At 39.6% G+C, this 20,702-nt stretch overlaps 3 protein-coding genes across 9 annotated transcripts; 1 reads left to right on the forward strand and 2 right to left on the reverse strand.

Moving 5' to 3' along the window:
- Positions 1-208: 208 nt before the first annotated feature.
- clic3 (chloride intracellular channel 3) lies at positions 209-10,198 on the reverse strand. Of its 4 annotated transcripts, none has more exons than XM_025908996.1 (7): positions 9,715-10,198; positions 4,681-4,792; positions 4,061-4,170; positions 2,101-2,226; positions 1,479-1,585; positions 1,203-1,378; positions 209-1,078 (listed from the first exon to the last, which is right to left on the reverse strand). In XM_025908996.1, exons 2-7 carry the CDS (start codon positions 4,714-4,716, stop codon positions 914-916), a joined length of 720 nt encoding a protein of 239 aa, XP_025764781.1. In that variant the 5' UTR covers positions 4,717-4,792; positions 9,715-10,198; the 3' UTR covers positions 209-913. The 4 variants fall into 4 exon arrangements, with proteins under 4 accessions (XP_025764781.1, XP_025764782.1, XP_005451418.1 ...); XM_025908997.1 differs by lacking the exon at positions 9,715-10,198 and adding an exon at positions 8,311-8,387; XM_005451361.4 differs by lacking the exon at positions 9,715-10,198 and adding an exon at positions 4,924-5,109.
- On the forward strand, positions 8,389-13,760 carry fut7 (fucosyltransferase 7 (alpha (1,3) fucosyltransferase)). Its single transcript, XM_005451360.4, has 3 exons — positions 8,389-8,547; positions 9,520-9,606; positions 11,959-13,760. The coding sequence occupies exons 2-3, from the start codon at positions 9,604-9,606 to the stop codon at positions 13,027-13,029; spliced, it is 1,074 nt and encodes a 357-aa protein (XP_005451417.1). The 5' UTR covers positions 8,389-8,547; positions 9,520-9,603; the 3' UTR covers positions 13,030-13,760.
- Positions 13,761-15,639: 1,879 nt separating this feature from the next.
- Positions 15,640-19,217, reverse strand: pou5f3 (POU domain, class 5, transcription factor 3). Of its 4 annotated transcripts, none has more exons than XM_005451364.4 (5): positions 18,131-19,217; positions 17,897-18,008; positions 17,588-17,721; positions 17,248-17,412; positions 15,640-17,166 (listed from the first exon to the last, which is right to left on the reverse strand). In XM_005451364.4, the coding sequence occupies exons 1-5, from the start codon at positions 18,860-18,862 to the stop codon at positions 16,927-16,929; spliced, it is 1,383 nt and encodes a 460-aa protein (XP_005451421.1). In that variant the 5' UTR covers positions 18,863-19,217; the 3' UTR covers positions 15,640-16,926. The 4 variants fall into 4 exon arrangements, with proteins under 4 accessions (XP_005451421.1, XP_019216705.1, XP_025764780.1 ...); XM_019361160.2 differs by having other exon boundaries at positions 17,897-18,011; XM_025908995.1 differs by having other exon boundaries at positions 17,588-17,718; positions 18,131-19,216.
- Positions 19,218-20,702: the final 1,485 nt, after the last annotated feature.

Consider the following 20,702-nt stretch of genomic DNA (forward strand, 5'->3'; position numbering starts at 1 on the left):
ATTCCTCCACAGTGATGTGAAAGACTCATTGCCAGTTATTGTAAACACTTGACTGCAGTTCTTGCTGTCAAGGCTGGCACGAACAGGCATTAAGTTTAGGGGGCAATTACTTTTTTATATAGGGTCAGGTAGATTTGGAAAGTGAATTTTACTGTTATATTGCATGAAATACTGCTTCCATAGAAATAAATACTTCAAGAGTCATATAGACATGTAATCAATAATTTTATTACTATAATTCATTTGCTGTTAACAAACTGATTAAGTTTCATCCGGTGTTTTGGATTTCATGATGATGAAAAATCTGCATTCACCATACACTTTAATATAAAAACGATTACTCATGACAACTTTAAAGCAGCTAGTAGCTAATAAATTCATATACAAACATTCATTTACCAACATTAGCCACTTTTTCATATTTAACCTTTAATGTATGTCCATAATGTCCATATAAATAGATATACTCTTTCCTTCACCCTCCACTTATGCATTTAAATTAAACCATTCTCAAACTGTCACTGCTAATATGCAGTCACTATATAAAAATATGTAAAGAGGAGTTATGTACAGCCATTCATCTTTTTATGTGTATGCTAAAATAATGTGTAGTTTAAAATCTGATTTGAATGAATTAAGTGCACTTAACATTACGTTCAGACACAAAACACGCACGTACACGGCATTTACAAAAACACTCAAGAAACACTAGAGGGAGCCAAAGTCATGGAAACAACCATACTTTTTATAGAAAGTAAATGATTAAACTGCCAATTTTTTTATTGTCCGGACAGATGTAATTTAAACAGATATCGAACTTAATTTTCAACATGGTATATTTGAGTCTTCTGCATTTTATCTCTTTCTGTTTTTACTTTCCTTCATTTCATGAGTGCTGTTTTAGTTTACTCCTCTATTTGCTTAGGTACTGGGCGACAGAATGGTAGGCGAGGAGAATCTCTGAGTCATTTGGGCAGGTGTGGCGAAACTCGTCCCGTTTGTAGGCATTCTGTAGGTAACGTGTCAGACCTTTGAGCTCTGCAGGGATGGCAAAGTCACGGTACTCCTTAATCACCACCTGAGGGAAGAGCGATTTTTACAAATAATTCCAGGAATGACCCATTACATTTCTCAAATCATCCCTACTATTCAGATAACAGTGAAAATGTCTCTCTTCTTTAGGATTGCTGAATTCTGTTCACCTTGACAATGTTGAGTTTGGGAAGCAAGTTGCAATCTGCCAAGGTAAGGCTGTCACCATCCAGGAAGAGGCGTGAAGACACAGTAAGATCCGGGTTTTGGTCCAGCTCGTGAGGGAGAGGAGTTTCTAGATACATGTTCAGCTTCACCAGAGTGGAAAGAAATTTCTTCTCAAGCACTGAAAGAAGTTGCAGGCTTTCTGTTAACCCATGGTGGCTCTTTCCATCATGCAATCATATATATAGCAGAAGTGACTTTCAAAATTTCAAAATTCTTACTGTCATTCAAACCAGGATTGGGATTCTTGATATATCCTGAGAATTTTCGGAAGATGTCTTCTCCAACACTGTTGGACTCTTTGTATCGACAGCACAATTTTGGGTACCTGTCGTTAATCAAATAAAACATTTTGTTAAATCAAATCAAATCAAATCAAATCACTTTTATTGTCACGTCACATGTGGAGGTACACTGGTACAGTACATGTGAGTGAAATTCTTGTGTGCGAGCTTCTCAAGCAACAGAGTTGTGCAAAAATACAATAACGTAAAACAAGCAAAATATAAAAATGGCTAATCTAAAAAGTAATAAATATGTGTACAATATATAAAGGTATATACATTACTGAACGTGTGTACTAAATATGTTTTTCTACGTGTGTGTGTGTATATAGTGTGTATATACATGTTTTACAAATGAAATAAAGTAAACAATAAAATAAGATATATAAAATATACAGAGGTTGGTATGTGCAAAACAGTGGCATTAATGTACAGTATGGAGTGCATAATGTTGAAATGTTAATGTTCTGTGGTGCAGTGATGAGTTTGATATGCAGTGTGTTTCAAGGACTGAAAACACTGTGGTTCATATGTTTGAAGCAAGATGCACTTTACTCACTGTGGTGGGGCTAAGGTCTCCTCCAGGAACTCCTCAATCTTATTAGTGTCCGTTTTGACTTCATCATTGTAGATGAGAAAGGGAGGCTGAGAGCCTGGAGCCAAATCCTTCAGTACATCTGGAGCCCTGCAACAGATCAGTGAAGGTTTATTTTGGTACACTTGATCAGAAAGTTAAAATGCTTAACTTCCCAGCCTAAACCAAGCAAATGCTATTAAAAAGATGTTAGGATCATTTTCTAATGATGTGTTTTGACACCTCAGTATATATAAATAAAACCATGCTATGATGACTATTAATGATTAGAGTAATTTCTGACTTTTTTTTTTCAAGGTAGCTGCATAGGTAGAGACCACACTCGCTGACTTCTGAGGCATGCCCAGTGGTTTTTGTTCTATAAGTAGGCCTGAAATATTACAAACATTACTCTATTCAGAAAAGGGCTTCAAGGATTAATCCTAATAAAATTTTAAAGGGGAAAAGAGTTAATATCCACTGCAGTTTCTTTTCACTACCAAATGTGTTTTATGGCCATGAATTAGTTTGTGTAAGTGTGCAAGTGTTCTTCTAATGCACATTTACCAGTCTAAATTTGGTTTGTAGTGACTCCTACTGGGTGAAAACTAGACTGACACGATAAGTTTAACAAAAAAATACAAACACGGGTTTGAAACCTTTGAGCTGTTATTGTTTTGTGTTATAAATTAACAGGGCTTCATTATTTCCCTCTTTTGCAAAACATGAAGAAGCAATGACTGCTTGAGTACAAGCAACCATCTTAACACCTTCCTACAGAATTTTTTGAGACACCAGAATGAAAGCTTCCTATTTTTTATATGATTTAAATTGTGTACTTTATATACTTAACTTTCATGTTGTTTATGTTAAGTGCAGCATATTTTGTTCCTTCCCCCCTCCCTTTCATCAGAAGGACAGCTTTAAATTTTATGTCAAACCTTTGTGTGTGTGTGTGTGTGTGTGTGTGTGTGTGTGTGTGTGTGTGTGTGTGTGTGTGTGTTAGTTTTTGTGTTTCTTATGCCTGATTCTCACTCATACATTGTAATTGTCATTCAGCTTCCCGTGTGTGTGTTTGTTTTCTTAAACCTGCAATACCTGATTTTACTGACACTTGGGGGCAGTGTCAACAAAAGAACACAACATTTGTGTTTTGCCTTTTTAAAAATTGAATGGAAACTGGTTTGCTTTAGATGTGAACCTGATTATTTTGAGCTTGTTTGCTTTAATTTTGTGTCACTTTTGAGTCAGTAACAACTGTTTGCCAACCATTTGTTTTTCTCACTAGTGTTTTTCTAACCTTTTTGTTTTTTGGGGGTTTTTTTGAAATTTTTGTAATTGCTTTGAATCTCGTGGAGCTTTTGTGTTTCTTTGCAGGTGTGTAAAATATTTGTTTGCATCATGTTGTTATCTGTCTTAACAGATATCTCTTTGTACTCGTTTTCATCATCTTATCATTCTTAACCTATTGCAGTCATTTGCATGACTGCTTCAGAATCTCAGCCCTTTGGCCTACACCAGCCTGCAGTCTCGTCTCTTCAGTAATCTGCATTTCACATAATAAATTGCTTTTACCATTTCTCTTTACCAAAAACTGAATCCTGTATGAATGTAATTTGCCTGCCTATATGTTTTATTGCTGTGGCTGTTTCTTGCATAGCATTTAGTGTCCCTGTAACCCTTCCTGAACTCAGTGGGGTTGGTGGAGGGTGAGGTGTTGGCAGGTTTTCATTGTTGTGTGGCTTTTATAATGTAAATCAGACTTTCTTCCCATTTCTTTTACAAATGCAACTCTCTGTCCATGAATGCAACTTGTGAAAAACAATGTAAATAGTAGTTTTGTTGAGACTACATCAAAAAAAGCAGTATGAAGCCAGACTCCTTTGTGTCCAGCTCTTAAAGATTCTACAAGACTTTTTGAAAAAAGAATAAAATGTGCTCTCACCTCTTCATGTCTACAGTGGTCAGGGTAAAGTTGGCCCCTTTTAACCAAAGAATCATGAAGAGTCTCTGACAGAAAGGGCAGTTCCCCACACTCTCAGCATCATAACTGGCCTGACAGACAGAAACAAAGACACTTTGCAGTCACAGCAGATGAGTATAAAACAAGCTTTTATGATCATAAAATTGCGCAATTGTACGTGGGTTCTGGTATCAGGATCTAACGAAAACATGAGCACCTACACAGGTATTCTCGTCAAGCCTGCTCTGCTCTGGCAGTTTAAGCTAACTGCAAAGGAATTTCACACCCAGATTAAAAAGCCTATTATTCTAATACTGGTTTGTATCTCTGCCTACCTATTGTTCTAATACTGGTTTGTATCTCTGCCCACCTATTATTCTAATACTGGTTTGTATCGCTGCCATATCCTGCATGATATGTTTTACTACAGTTTAAATACACTGAAATACTGTAGTTTGCTAAAGTTAAAAGCTTTTTTTGACATATTTCTGTCACTTCAGATGTGAACAAACAGGAAAATGTCACCTTGTGTTACCAAGTAGCTGGGAATGAGCAGGGTTTTTGCTTAGACTGTAACACGTCAAGATTGTCGGATGTCTTACCTTTACAAAGAGTTCAATCTTTGGCTCCTCGGCCATCTTACTTTCTCTCCGTCTTTCCACTGATGTCCACGTACCTCTGCTGGTTCCACAAACTGATCTCTTTCTGTCACTGCTGATGAAATGACAAGGCAGAGCTGTGATAGTGACTGAAGTAAAGACAATTGCAGTTTTCTGACACACCCCCTTACCTATTTCTTCCTCTCTGTTTTTAAAGAAAGTACGTATACTGAAAGATATACTCACACTGGTGATCACAGCTAGCACTGGATGCAAGAGTAGTACTTTATCTTCCCTCCGCCTGTATTATTTAATATCTCTATTCTGCACCTGTTTCTGTTTTATTTGTTCATCTGCCACCACACCTCTCCAGCATTGAGTGGCAGCCTACACCTCCTCTGGTGTTACCAGTCAGACCAGCAAATCTGGATCTGGCTTCACTTCCAGCATATTCTGTTGATGAAATCTTTCTGTCTGTCCAATCTCTTTCAGCCCTGGCTTTCTCTTTGTCAATTGCTATCTAGCAGAATAGATCAGTTAGATAGAGAGGAGTCATCAAAAAAGTGGACTACTTCTGTAGTTTGAAGCTTGCTTACTTTCAGTTCAGTTCATTTCACTTCGACTTTATTCATCACAAATCACAACAACAGGTGCCTCACAACGTTTTATATTGTAAAGTAAAGACCCTACATTAATAGACAGAAAACATGAGCAAGTGTTTTGGCAACAGTGGGAAAGAAAAACACCCTTCTAACAGGAAGAAACCTCCAGCAGAACGCAGCCATCTACCGCGACCGGTTGTGGGTGAGAGGAGAAAGAGAGGGAGCAAGAGATTAATAATAACTAATGATTAAATACAGAGTGGTGTGTGTAAACACATAGTGACTGAAAAAAGTGAGTCAAGAAGAAACACTCAGTGCATCATGGGAATCCCCCAGCAGCCCAGACCTATTGCAACATAAATAAGGGAGGATTCAGGGTCACCTAATGCAGCTCTAACTACATCCTTTATATCCAAAACGGAAAGTTTTAAGCTTAATCTTAATAGTAGAGAGGGTGTCTGTCTCCCGAATCCAAACTGGAAGCACAGAGAAGAGGGGCCTGAAGGCTCTGCCTTCCAGTCTATTTTTAAAAATGCTAGGAACCACAAGTAAACCAGCAGTCTGAGAGCTAAATGCTCTAATGGCATTACACAATACTATGAGGGCTTTAAGATAACATGGGCCTGATTATTCTCTTGAATTAAACCATTCCTCGATGATCAGTTAGCTCTGTTACAACTACTCTCTCATGATTTTTTTTTAGATAAAAAGGAAAGTTGGAGATTGGCCTACAATCAGCTAAGACATCTAGGTCAAGTGATGGCGTTTTAAGTAACAGTTTAACTACTGCCAGCTTGAAGGCCTGTGGTATGTTTCTGGTTAATAGAGACAGGTTGATCATACGTAAGACTGAAACATTAATTAATGGTAGAACGTCTTTGAAGAATGGAATCTAAAAGACATATTGATGTTTTGGAGGAAGTATTGCAGTTATCTCATGGGGCAAAGTCTGAAGTATATCACATGCTGCTGTAACATCAATAGCATGGTTTTCCAAAGGATGTTTTGACTGCTTGTGGCTGCTTCCCCATGCTATAAAGAAAAATTCTCCACTAGCTGATGAATCACATTTTGCACACTGTGGTAACCCTCACAGTGGAACTGGAAAGAGGGCTATCCAAAATACTGCCACAAAGGTGATATTGTATCTTAAAAATGTTGTTGAATTTATTATGAACTCTTTTTTTCTTTCCTCTTTTCTCTTTTTTTGGGGGGCCATATTATTTTCCGCATGCTTTCCATTTCAGATATAAATTAAGAGAACTGAGAGAGCTGTTGCACTGAAGAAATTTTGTGACCCAGTGTTTTCCCATTCAGTTTGATATGTTTATATTTCACATTTTCCACAGCTGTTTCTAGCTGTTGATACTGAATAAAAATGCTCTGGTGTAACAAGCATTCACCACAGACACCTGTGTTCCTGTTGGCAAGAAGAGAAAGAAACACCCTCAAGGATGTAAAGAGAAAAAAAATGGTGAAAGCTGAATGAGTGAGATAAACATCACAAACTAGAAAGAAGCAGACTGCAGTAGCTGTGACACAACCCCTACACATTGTATTATTCCACAGGCGAGGAAGACTGAGGAAGGAAATCAGAAGGGTGTGACCTGTCTTTATCAGTCATCTGTGACTTTCTGTGCTGTGAATTCCGTAAGCTGAATTCACACACTCAAATAAATGTTAATCAAAGCGTTTTAGTGTATTGTTTTGTCCCGAACAGGATGTTGTTCTGCTTTTGAAACGCTCAAATATTCTTTGAATAAATTCTTCAGCAATTGAAACTAAATTGTCATATGTGCAACAAATATGGTGTAAAAACTGTTTAACATAAGCACAACATAAACCAAATATGTTATATAAAACATGGTTTTACTAAAGAGATGACATATTAAACATACGTGCAATTACCATTATTTATAGGGTATGACTATGACTATGATGTTCCTTTATCACATTGCTTCATCTGAATTGGTTGCACAAGCACAAAGATGGACTTTATTTAGTATTTGATAATCTATGAGATTTAAATATACTTTCAACCATTTTAAAATCCTATTTTTTGTACCCTTTGACAAATTAAAGGTGAGACAAACAGGTCAAAAAAGAGGCTACTGGGAGAGAAAAACAGGTAAAAGCAGTAAAATCTGTCTTCAAGCATGTGGAAATGTCTAGTTTATGCGCTAAGGTGGCGACTGGGAAATGCAGGAGAAGCTTATACACAGATAAGAGTAGGGTGATTGGGACTATTGTAAAGGAAAATTAGTAGTTAAAAGAGGCAGATAATTTCTTCTCCATGGGGTCCAGAAATCCCACTGGGAACCACCAACATGCACAAGCTTGTTGAGCTAGTGATGTGCTCACAAGAAGATTAAGGATGACCTCTACTGCTCAAATTCAAGATTACACAAGACGGAAAATAATTTTTTGCAGCAACACAGGAGATCCAGCACACCAGTGCACATACTTACATATTCACAGATACACTGTTACAGATTTTAAACTACAACTACACTATCTGCAATTCATTCTGGATCGAATACAGACTTGTTCACCACTTCTTGCCGCTGCTTATTCATTTCTTAGCACTAACAAACCACAAGTGATAATCAGTGACAACCAGGCATGTATATGTAAATAATACACTATATATATCTAACGTTTTGCTGCATCTTGTCTTTTTCCCACTCACTGATGCAAACAGAAACATGATGTTTCCGATTCAGGCCCTTTCCCCTTTGTTTTGTGTATTAATTAAAGGAACATTTGCAAAATATTTCTGCACAGTAGTGCCGGTGTTGAGTAGAAACAGGGGATTGCAAACAATGTTTTCTTCCACCTACAGCAGCTTGCCTGATTGTAACTCAGTCTTGTGTGAGCTCCCTTGTGTAACCCCCATCTTCATATGTTATGCACTTCCTCTTTTTTTACAGCCATGCACACATGCAACAAACTCGTCTTGAATATACTCCATTTTTTCTCATAGAGTGAGGGTTGCTACAGACATTAAAGACAAACAATGTTCCGTACTTACCAGAAGGCAGGAATTTAAATGCAATGCAGATTTAGAAAGAGGGTGGGACCATGTGGACCTTTTTATCTAAACACATATTCAGCAAGATTTCAGAAAAGCCACACCTCCGATTCTTTAAAAGGCTTTGTCTTTTTGGTTTTCTAACACAAGTTTACCATCGTATTTCTACTGGCAACGAGCAGACACAATATTCGTGGTGGTAGAAGACAGAGAATAAACTACTCGTCTCATCATCAGGTTAGTGGAAGAGGTTTGGGGTTTTGTCTTTTATGTCTTTCTGGTCAGTGTGGTTCATCTAAAGAAATTTCTTGCTAAGCAGATACCCTTTTTAAATCTTTATTTGTTTATGGTTTTTTAAAGTTTTGTGCAAAACACACTTTGCTTATTTAATCTGCCAGCTTGCATTTCATTGACTGCTTGAAATAAATAAAAACATGCAGGTTTAAAAGTACATGGTCACCGGCCAGTGACAGAAGAACAAAATCTTTTACAACATCCTGTAGCTGATCTTTAGGTCTGAACTATAGACGTTGCCTGTTTCTTAAGAATATTGCTATTTAATACACATGTTGACATAGATTTTGAATAAAAAAATATATAATGTATGAAAGATATATACAAATGTTTTTATGAAGGAGGCTCATTTTTTGTTCTTCTATTTGTTTTTCCAAACATGTGCTTTCTTCCTCTACCATGCAAATGTAAGGAATAAATCTGTGAAAATGTTTCTTCAGGAGTTAGTGTGGAAAGTCATTTTAAATGTTGCTCTTCTTCATTTTCAACAACCTGAAACCTTGTAGTTTCAGGTATTGCAAAATCCCATTTCCTTAAGTCTGCATCACAGTGTACTTTCTAAAGACACAGACACAGACAAGTTCCACAGACAAAAGAACAGCACACCATTTAAGAAATCTAGAGATTTTAAATGATAAAGGCCTTTAGTTTAGAATTTAATATGCAATTCCATGCAATGCAAAAACAGGATTAACTAAAATATTTGAATTGCATTTGTTCGAGCTTACACCAGGTGACTTGTAACTCACTTTGTGTCATTTGTGCAACTGTTTGATTCTGTCTTTTGAACATGACAGTAGCGATTAACCAACAGGAAGATAATAACGTGTTTTGCACACATGCAAATACTGACTGAAAGAGATTTTTTCCCCTTCTTATAAAGTAATATTTACTTTTTGTTTTGTTCATTTAAAGCAAAGGACAGGCAAGGTGCTGATCTGTGTAGGAGGTGGTGAATCGTGTTCATACTGGAAGCCACATGTTAAGTTAAAGTCCCTAATGGTGAGTCCTGAACACAGTCACCACTCTACCCAAAACTGAATACAACACACTTTTATTTACTTTAAGAGAGACTTCTGATTTTCCATATAAATTTCCATACAAATTTACCTTGTGAAGAAAGTGCTTCTTTTTTCAGTTTCTCCATAGTTTGATGAGGTGTTGGTCACTTAATGACAGACCCAAACTCTATTCCAGGAAGCAAGCTTAGCGCTGACATTATTACGCCGATAAGATAGAAAGAAACCCTCACATTCTGCTCCAGAAAAAGTAAATTACCAGGTTAAAAGAATCTGTGAACTAAATCTGTTCACTGGCAGGTTTTCATCAACAAACTCTGAATTTCTGTCTGACTGCCACGCCGCCACCACCACAGCTGAATCAGTGACTGCTCTTTCACTTCTTCAGTCATAAAGTCCCTGGCGAACCTCAGAGCGACGCAGATTCGTTTCCAGAAGCTTACAGGCTGACAAAGACCGAAATCTCACTTAGACGTTTGCTACTTTTTGCACTTAACATCAACACTTTTGCAATGATTTAGTCAGCAATAACAATGGTATGAAGTCTTGTTTCCACCACTGAAAAAAATCAAAACCCAAAACATATTTTTTGCCAGTTGAAATTTTGAGATAATAACTCATAATGTAGTTAATGTAGTTACACATAATGGAGATAATAACAGAAATTTCTGATGCATGTCTGGGTTTCGATAGTTTTTTCTTTTTGTTTTTTTAATTATTCATTCATTCATTCATTAGCTGAAACAAACTTCCATAGGATGGAGACAGCGGTTACGTCACTAATTTATTATTTGAATATCTTTAAATATTGTTTATATTAATTCTATTTAAAGCTTTAGCTTTAACACGTTGATCACTGATCACTCATTTGTCAGTGAGAAGGAGAAAACAAATGCCCGTCACAGTTGGATCTCAATGTGAATATTTGAATGAAGATGAGACCGAAATGACTTTAAGACTCTAACATCATTAAATGTTGCAGGCAGTCTGACTGTGTTGTGAACATTTCAGGTTGGGCTTTGTTCATAGATGTACTGAGGCATCTACCCAGAATGGGCTCCGGTAGAAGGTATCATTGGCAAACCAGGTCGAAAACCACTTGCACAGCAGGATTTAAAATAGATAAGCATCACTGTTCCTCAATTTCTGAGTTTCCAGACAGAATTAGAAACTAGAATGCCCCCTCAAATTTGATTTCCCCAAAAGGGCACCAGTGACCGTAAACAGCTGCAAACTGTGAAACTTTTCATTGGAACTGCCATTGTTCTCCATTTGTGACTCACTAAAAAGAGCACTGACCAGGCTGTGGCTGTAAGAGAACCATCATCTATCAGTGAAGGTTGAGATTAGATCAGATTAGAAGTATTTACACAGGGAAACATTAAAGCAAAGTTTTGTTTTTCTCTTTGTTTTTTCTTTAAACCTCACTAAGCATTTAAGTAAGTTGGTTACATCCCATCGTTTTACTATTACTTTAAATTAAAACGAAAATGGTGATAAACTGTAGCAAAAAAAAATTTTTTTCATTTATTTTCTTGTTTTTTGTTTTTCATCACAGATGGCAACAAATAGTGCATCCACCGTAGTTTTTAAGATAAACATCATTGTCCACACTGATGCATTTTCACATCCTTCGGTCTGCTGGGTTTTAATCGGAGGCTCTGCTCTTTATTTACCCATTAAAATGGTGAATCTGTGGTCTGGGACCTCCACTGTAGTATTGATTGTATTGATCACGCTAACATCAATTTGACACCAATAACAGCATGGCTATTGATAATACTGAAATTCGTATTTTCCCACCTCGACTCCACTGATGATGTTTTTCTTCCTCTGGTCAGGCACGCCTAAACTCAGAATTGAATATACACAGAGATAATTGACTTAACACTGATAAGCCTCTCTGGAACCAAAAGATCAAAAGACTTTATCAGAATTAATCATCTTAGATTGACTTTTAAAATATAGAGTTTTGTGAACATGTTTCCTGGAAGAGGCCTCTGGTGTCTTAACAGATGACATAAAGGGATAAGCACTAACATGTCTTGTTTCAGGAAGTTTATAATGAGGTCACTGCAACACCTTTTTTAACCTGTGAACTGTGCATAGTGCTAGAGGAAGAATTTATATACGTCCAATTTAAGTGGACCTTTAGAAGGATGCATTTACTGAAAATTTAAGGGATTTATATTTATATTTAAAACAGATCATCCTTGAAGTCTATGCAGCATTCAAGAAAAAAACATGCAAGCCATGCCTTTTCTTTATATATCTGCTCAAGGCAAACAGTGAAGCAGGAAAAAAAACTGATGTGTTCATTCTTTTCTTATGACAGGGGTTTCACGCCAAACGGATACGCAAGTTGGTGAAGAGGCTAGTCATCCTCCCTTTTCTCTGTATTTTACCACTGTGTCTCTTCAGTGGGTGGCTGAGTAGCTCTGTGAAACCTTTACATCATGACAGCAGAAGTAGAAATGTGACTGTCCTGCTGTGGTATTGGCCCTTCAACAGATCATTCAGCCTGAAGGGTGACGTTTGCTGGGATCTCTACCGTATCCCTCGTTGTATTCTGGTGGACGAGCGCTCCTACTTCCCCTCTGCTGATGTAGTGGTGTTCCACAACAGGGAGCTGCAAGTGGGCCTCCACAAGTTGCCTACTAACATCTCACGGCCACCAAGCCAGAAGTGGGCCTGGATGTCCCTGGAGGCTCCTTCTCACAATGGAAACTTACATAAGTATGCAGGTATCTTTAACATGACCATAACCTACAGAAAGGATGCTGACGTCAGCATACCCTATGGCATGCTGCTACGGAGGGAGGCTGAAGAACATGTGAATGAAGACAACTCTGTAAACAAGAGCTCTCTGGTTTGTTGGGTGATAAGCAACTATAAGAGCCACCACAAAAGAAGCCAAGTGTACAACAATCTCAAAGCTTCAGTTCCTGTGGAGGTTTATGGGCGCTGGACTAAAAACCGCCTCCCCTCCTCAGAACTTTTACCTACAATATCTCGCTGCTATTTTTATTTGGCTTTTGAGAACTCACTTGCTAAAGATTATATCACAGAGAAGCTGTGGAGGAATGCTTACGAGGGAGGGGCAGTGCCCATTGTCCTGGGGCCACCTTTAGGCGATTACAAAGCTGTGGCTCCACCTCATTCTTTCATCCATGTTGATGAGTTTGCATCAGTGAATGAAATGGGAAAGTATCTACAACAGCTTGCAGAGGACAAGAAACGCTACAATGAGTATTTTACCTGGAAGAAACGGTGGAAAGTGAAACGGTACACAGACTGGAGGGAAAGACTGTGTAATATCTGTTCAAAGTACAACAGTTTACCTAAGCACAAAGTTTACTCAGACCTAGACGCGTGGATCAATGCTAACACGAACTTAAACATTTGATCAAATTTTACTGTATTTTTTTGCGACATTTGTAGACATGACATCATTCTCTGAATTACTTTGAAAACAGTTCAGAGTGAATGTGAAACTTAAAAATCTGAAATATTGTATCTAAAAAAGATATTTTAGAAATGTGTTTATATGCACACAACTTAAACTGCACTGTAACTACAATGCATTAACAACAATGACCGAGTGATCTGCTACACTGTGATCCCTAGCACTTTACTTCAGTACACTAAGGTTAAAAATTACCTAGTATTTGGAGATATTTAGAAAAAGGATGTAGTGGATACCTGGATAAAGTGTACCCTGCCTCTTGCATTATGGAAATGTCTGTAAACACACACTGTACTGTAAGTGCTACTATGTACAAACTATGAAAGAAAACATCCTTTTCCTGTGTTGCAAGAAAGGGATGTTTCATTAAAATGATGCAACTACTTTTACATCTACAGGTTAGTTATTAAAGAAGCTGCTGTTGCAATATTCTGTCTGAATATATAAAATACTGTGAGCTACTCAACCGCTCCAGCTTTATAGCATTCAGTTTCATAGCTTTAGACAGAGCCAGGCTAGCTGATTGTCTCGATTATGTTTGTAAATGATTCAACATTTCAAATGAGCTTTGTTCACAGCGCCTCATGTTCTACCAAGTGTAGAAACTCTCCAGTTCTCAAACTGCCTCAACAGTGTTTACAATAAACCAAAACCTTGAAAACTTTCTAAAACTGTAGTCATTTTTCATTGCTGAAATGTTGAAAGACTCAGACTATGTTTGCAGTTTATATCCAGGCCAAAACAAAAAAAAAAAAAAAAAAAAACACAAAACACACCACTTCCTTAAATAATATATAACATACATGCACTTACTACACTGTAATGCCCAAGTTCAGCAGCATGATGTACTTAAATTCCCCTGTTTAAGTTCAGCTACAAACTGCTGTTTACCCTCTGATGAGGGTTTATCATGAAAAAAAAAAAAAATCATACATTGTCTTTTGATAACATTTATTGGGGGATAATAAGTCTTCACACACCCCCGAGTTGGCCGTCCGACTGGGGTCTGGAATGTGGGGCCTCCCTGCTGATACGGAGTCGGGGCGGTCTGCTTCTCCCCACCGCAGGGAAAAGGGTAACACCACCTGGGTCTGGGTGCAGTTTCCCCCTCCAGGGGCAAGGGTACCGAGACCCGGTTCTTAGAGTACGCTTGGGGAGAGTGATTGTGTGTACAGCGTCTCTTTATGTCTGTCTCCACGTTGGTTGAGTGTGGAATAATTGCTTATGAGGGCATGAGGGTGGGAATGGATGTTTGTATCTGTGTGTGCCTGTATGTCTGTGTCTATATGTCAGGTTGGGTATCAGACGCCACCTCTCTGGGGACATCTCAGGCCCTCCAAGGTTTGGGGGCCTATCTCCCCCCACCACTTCCCCTGCCGGTGGTGGACGCCCTCAGACATTGGTGGTTCTGTGTGTCCGGGGGTGGGCGCCCAGGTACACACCGGCTCACTCCTTGGCGGCTGCTTATCGGGGCCTGGAGCCTGGGGCTCGCTCGGGCCACTTCGGAGGCGGGGTGCCCTCGGCCTCTCGGCCCGGGGCTCAGTCACTCAGGCACAGCTGGCTGCCGGCGGAGCTCACGGGCACGTCACTGCACCCCCCCCTGGCTTCTGCTCCGCGGCTGCTGAGTGACCCCTCATCTGGGACTCTCCTCAGCTCTTTCTGGGATAGTGACGCAGCTGCCCCTCTGTTGGTCTTCCTTGGTCTCTTGTGTTCCGGGGGCCTCTGGACGTCTGGAGTTTTGATCTCCTCCATAACTGCGTCATGCCCTGGAGGACGGGGCAGTGGCCCCCCACACCCTCTAGCAGATCATTACATGAAGGAACCTTTTAAAAAAAAAACACAAGCGCGTCCATGCTCACAGGTGTACACACAGGTGATCACACACAAACTACACCCTTTTTGGCTCTTACCTCAAAGCACACTGTGCGCTGTCGATCTTACGTACTGCACAATAATGTTTAATATTTAGTATTTACTGTCATATTCCCATAGATCATTGTGATGATGTTTATTACTCTCGTTTTCTTCTGCTTGCTTTCTTCTTTCTTTCTCAACAGGTGATCAATATATGTATTTTTTGTCTGCTTATTCTGTTGGTTTTTTGCCCTTTTTCCCCGTCCCTCTTCCCCACTGTTTTTCTTTCCCTCTTTCTTTCTCCCCTTTCCTTCCCCCAGTCAAGTCTGTCCCGTATTCAGCAAGTGAAAATAAAATAAACAATAAAAGGTGAATCAAATGGACCATTACGGCAAGGCTGGGATGGTCCATTTGGTAAAGTAAATCCATTGGGCATCTTTCTTCACCTTTAGACAATTCTGATGGCAAAAGAACCAAACGGGACAGGTTTAAAAAAAAAAAAAAAAAAAAAGAAAACTTTCTAAAACTGTAGTCATTTTTCATTGCTGAAATGTTGAAAGACTCAGACTATGTTTGCAGTTTATATCCAGGCCAAAACAAAAACAAAAGTTTAAGTTCAGCTACAAACTGCTGTTTACCCTCTGATGAGGGTTTATCATGAAAGAAAAAAAAAAAAAAAAAACAAAAAAAAACACATTGTCTTTTGATAACATTTATTGGGGGATAAGCAATTCCGTAATTATGCATACATATGATTACAAACTTTTTTTAAGTGAAAAATGTCACTATCCCAGATTTTCAATATATTAATCAATTTAGTTTTGCTAAAAACTAACAGCTAATGCCTTACAGTTGTGATTGCACTCTCAGTAAATAATTCCAAGCCGATAATTTCAGCTTGTAATCAACACTGAGCTATCCTGGGCCAAAAATAAATTACAGCAGTACATATTGTTCCATTGTTTGACAACTTTAAGCTGATCCTGCTAATAATTTTATTGTCACCTAGGGACTTCTTGGTGTATTTTGAAGTTGGAATGACATTTAACATCGTTTTCAAAGTTTTAAAAACACTGAGTAAAGAGTAACCTAGGAAATAAAAAAAAATTTAAAAAAAAAAGATAAAAAGTTGACAGAGTAGTCAGTGAACATTAAAATCTAAATAAAGAGAAGAATCATCCTACAAGGGTTCCTAAAAGCAGATGGCAACAAGTCACATTTACTGTCACTCATCTGAGAAAGAAAGTGTGTACAAACAACAAGTAAAGGGTAGCAGTATTTGCCGGATTCCTTCAAAGGATTACACTAACACCTACTGAAGCACTTTTTCCCCCCTTTTGCTTAATGCTAATAACCACAAGGGAGGGGGAAAAAAAAAAAAGCAAGTTTGGTATACAAATAAAAGACTTGTAAAAAATTTGGACAAATGAATCTTATAAGAGCGCTTTCTGTTGCAGTGATAGTTTAGACAAATACTACAGATGCTCTCTTCAAACATGACACAGAAGTATTGCACAAGTATTGGCTAAACTGTCAAAAATGAATACTGTTTAAGGAGGTGTCCCTCACGGTGTCAATCCCTTGCTTTTCCCTTGTTGGCACCACAGAAAGCCTACCCAGAACTAAAACACCCCAGCTCTCGAGCATTTACAGACCAAGCCTCATTCCACATCTGGTCCATATAGTCACAGCACATAAAACTCAAAACTATGGACTCACTGGCCAATACATAGTCATGTAATAAATGTGCAACTTGACGTCCTCTTTTGCTATATGAGGTCAAAGTAGTTCAAGGTCACAGAACATAGTGACGCAAGACATTTCACCATCACCACAGCTGAAACAGGAAACCACTTTGATTTCACCCTCACAGAACTCAGATACGATCAGATGGTTTGATTGCTGCATTTGTAGAGCTTCCTTTCCGAGGAAAGTTGGGCATGTTTTTGAAAGGCAATCTGTGGTTCTGGTTGGACTATGGCTTTATCTAGTTGGGTGCCCAACCACTCCAGGATTCAAGGCTTGTTTCATGAGATCAGGCCTGGGAAGTTGAGGCATGTAGAGCGTGGGAGGAGGGCCTCCAGTGAAACTGGGCCCTGGGTAGGCCTGACTGGAAATGGGGGAAGGACTCTGCTCATACAGCTGGCCTTCCAATTCTTCATCCAGCGGCAGAGCCAAGCGCTTCCCCTTCTGTCTCCGGTTGCAAAACCAAACACGTACCACCTGCCAAGAGCAAAATAAAGTGTTAGTCAACAAAATGTGAACCACAAGACACTTGTGGTGAGACAAATAAGATATGCTTACATCTCTCTCTAGGCCCAGATCATCCGAAATGTGCTTGATTGCTTGGGTGTTCGGTTTGGGACACTTGATGAAATAGGACTCTAGAGCAGCACGCACTGCCCCCTCCAGACTGGTCCGCCGCTTTCTTTTTCTGGTGTCAACAAAAACTCTCTCAATCTTGTACATCTGGGGAAGCAGAAACATGTAAGCGGGATGAGAGTTACTGATTGTGCTCTTCAAGCACCTAAATTTGTATCACTAGAGGATTTATCATATCTGCTTCAGTTTGGGCTTAGCCTAAAATTAAAAGGAGCCCCAGTTTGGCGATCACCTGGTCCCAAGCTGGTTATTTGAAACTTACATCCTGAGGATTTTCCGAGTTCTCCGCCTCATCCAGCCATTTCTGCAGAAGGGGCTTCAGCTTGCACATGTTCTTAAAGCTCAGTTGCAGAGCCTCAAAACGACAAATGGTAGTTTGGCTGAACATTTTTCCTGCTCCAGAAAAATAAAAGAAATAAGACTTGACAGACATAACAGCCAGCAAACTGCAAAAGACACTTCATGAGCATATAATATTCATAACCATTTTAAATTGCCAACATTTACCAAATCTGCCAATCCAATCTACTGAAGTCAGATGCCACAGAATAAGATAAAAGAATAAATTTACCATAAAGGCTTCCCAGTGAAAGGCCAACATCTGACTGGGTAAAACCCAGAGTAATGCGCTTGTGTTTGAGCTCCCTGGCAAACTGCTCCAGCTCTTCAGTGGAAACAGTCTCCTGCTAGAGGGAGAAAAATAAAAAAATAAAAAATTATACAAAATTCAAGCGAAACATCTTTGGCTGATAGGTAGCGCACATTTGCAGTGCTCTTGCAAAAGGTCCACGAGATGAAGATTTACCTCTTCTTTGCATCCTCGATTCGAGGACGCGGCATTTCGTCGGGAGGTGGCCGGCCTCTGCTGCTGGGCCTCGGGGACAACCTGAGGTGTGTTCACGCTGAAATACCCGTTCCCCGGAAGTCCGTTGCTCGGGGGTGAGGGGGACAGCGATGGGGAAGATGTCGAAGATGTGGAGGGAGTTTGACTACCGCTGCCAGGTGAGGAGAAGGACCAAAAGGACGGGTTCCAGGTCCCAGTCCTAGCGTAGAATAATCCATGGGCCATATCGTTGGAGGCTTGTGGAGTCAGGTACTGCTGAACTTTCATCTCGGATGAGTAGTCCTCGCGGGCGACCTTCTCCATCTTTATTTCAGGTAGTTTGATTTGCTCCGCCGTCTCGGCTTCAGGGGTGCTAAGGTTTATAGGCTGGATTGCTGCAGATACGCCAGGTAATTGGCCTGTGTAGTCTGCAAAGGGATACCAATGCTTGGGTTGCCCAAAGTCTCCAGCCTGTAGCTCAGAGGGCCTGTAGTCGGTGGAGACGGATGGGAAGGGGAAAAAGGCTTGAGCAGATGTCGATGCGATACCACTGTAACAGCTTTTGTTGTAAATGCGGCTCGGGTCTGGCAAGACACCATGGGGTACCTGGAAGGAGGCACTACTACCAAAACCCTCCTGACCCAAAAGCTGCGCGCAAGCGCTGGTGCGGCTGAAGTCATAAGGCCGGCTGTGGCCCTCAGGACTTTCAGACATCTTCCAAAAGACGAGAAAACCTGGCCGAGCAACAAACGCGCTTCCAGAAAGTGGGGGAAAAAGTTGATCTAGCGGTGACTGATTTTAAAATGTCTTATCCGTTTCGGGATCCAGAGGAGAAAAAAAATAAATAAATAAATAAAACAGTTCAAACGTGAAGGCCTGCTTCTGGATGCAGCATAACTACCAATAGCCCAACGACCTAGTCCATAAAGCTTTGTCCTCCCAAACGCTTATCTGCCATCAAGCTCAAATGCGTCTCTGCTCCACAGATTTTTTCTTATCAGCGCCACAAGTGTTAGTATCGTCTTACAGCCAATCATCGCCCATTGGTCGGCTAGTTGATTGGGCACAGCTGAAGGTGCATTTGTAAATGACCTTGACTCCTCCCAAAGAGGTGGGCGTGTTTTTTTCACCTGATCTTAAAAAGGTTATTTTTAGCACGGTATTGATGCTTTATGTATGTGAAGTACATATATTTTAAAGTTAAGCTATTGCTTAGAATAAACTGATTTACTTAGAAGACCATAAAAAAAACACTGCTCAAACACCACACGTCACTGCTGCTGTAAAAAGACAATTTAACATCCTAACTCGCTCATTTCATACATAAATTATAATGCAGCGTTTCTTTACATTATTCCCCGTTAATGGCATGGCTTTGACATTAAAATTTCTCACACACAAGCTTCAGTGTGGCTTGAATCAATGTATTTAAACAAATACCAATGTCATCCCGAGTAACTGTGATGAAGCAAATTAGGCCAAATGTAATCGTAAACACACTGGGGTCGGGTACTTTTTAACTCTAACAAACATAAATTGCTCATAAATTAGGCATCACTTGCATAATGGAAAGAAAAATGGTTTATGGCTACTCGAAATAAAAATTTTCCCACCCATTGCAGATAAAGACATGTTCTATCTTGTTGTGGGAAGCTTCTCGAGGATGAAGTAGTGAGAAATTATTCATGCCCGTGGCACCTTTTTTACAAAGTGTATGTTTTCACTTGTGTTTGTTTGTTTTGTTTTTTGTTGGGTTTTTTTTTGTCTTCTTCTTCATTATCTTAAAACAACTGAATATAACTTTGTTCAGAAGGATCAGTTTAAAATCTGTATTTGAATTAGAGGGTTGTGTTACCGAAATAAAAGACAGTATACAATTTTTATGGTTGTTTAAAAAAAACTCAGATAAAATATGTGATTATGCATAAGATTTTACATACTGGGATAAAAAGATAAAGGGAAAGGCTACAGTTGCCAAGGTTATGGCTACTTTTTTATATTGAGCTTATTAAAAGATTCGGAATGGAAAAAAACAAGCTTAACCATAAAACAATCGACAGCACTCAAGTGAACTTCTCCCATTCACCCCCTATCAATGGCTATTCAAAAGCCCAGTACAGATGCGATCCCCCAGCGCGAATCGTTGGCCGCAGATTGCGGCAGGAAGACGCACTGCGGGAAGGGAGTGGGGGGTGCAATTGTACGACGAGGCCCCGGGGGCACCCCGGGGATTTCAGATCCCGAGATGCGATGGTCGGCCATTAGCTTTTCACGTTGAAACAAAAAGTCCTCAACCCTTTGATTCCAATCCCCACACCCACCAACCCCCCCCAACACCCCCATCATCTGAGACACTATCCTGAAGTTTCGATGGAAGTTTCCCCCTAGTCTGCAAGACCCACTACAGGCATTAACTGCAATATGACCTAAAGGTGTAAAACTGGTCAAGCTGTCTGCAGGCTGTATAATCAAGTTCTGCTGGAATATAGGTTGCATATGTAGTGCCATGTGTTCTGTCCCCTTGTGGCTTGTGGCCTTACCCCCCCCCCCCAAA

Source organism: Oreochromis niloticus, linkage group LG7 (assembly GCF_001858045.2).
Source record: "Oreochromis niloticus isolate F11D_XX linkage group LG7, O_niloticus_UMD_NMBU, whole genome shotgun sequence".
NCBI classification, from domain to species: Eukaryota; Metazoa; Chordata; class Actinopteri; order Cichliformes; family Cichlidae; genus Oreochromis; species Oreochromis niloticus.

Bases quoted from the DNA above. Each gene is read 5' to 3' on its own strand.
- clic3 (XM_025908996.1), bottom strand. From the start codon at position 4,716: ATGGCCGAGGAGCCAAAGATTGAACTCTTTGTAAAG. The intron at 2,227-4,060 runs GTGAGAGCACAT...GATCTGTTGCAG, and splicing joins ACCACTGTAGACATGAAGAG to GGCTCCAGATGTACTGAAGG. The intron at 1,379-1,478 runs GTAAGAATTTTG...AACTTCTTTCAG, and splicing joins CAATCCTGGTTTGAATGACA to TGCTTGAGAAGAAATTTCTT.
- pou5f3 (XM_019361160.2), bottom strand. From the start codon at position 18,862: ATGTCTGAAAGTCCTGAGGGCCACAGCCGGCCTTATGACTTCAGCCGC. The intron at 18,012-18,130 runs GTAAATCTTCAT...TTCTCCCTCTAG, and splicing joins ATCGAGGATGCAAAGAAGAG to CAGGAGACTGTTTCCACTGA. The intron at 17,167-17,247 runs GTAAGCATATCT...TGCTCTTGGCAG, and splicing joins ATCTGGGCCTAGAGAGAGAT to GTGGTACGTGTTTGGTTTTG.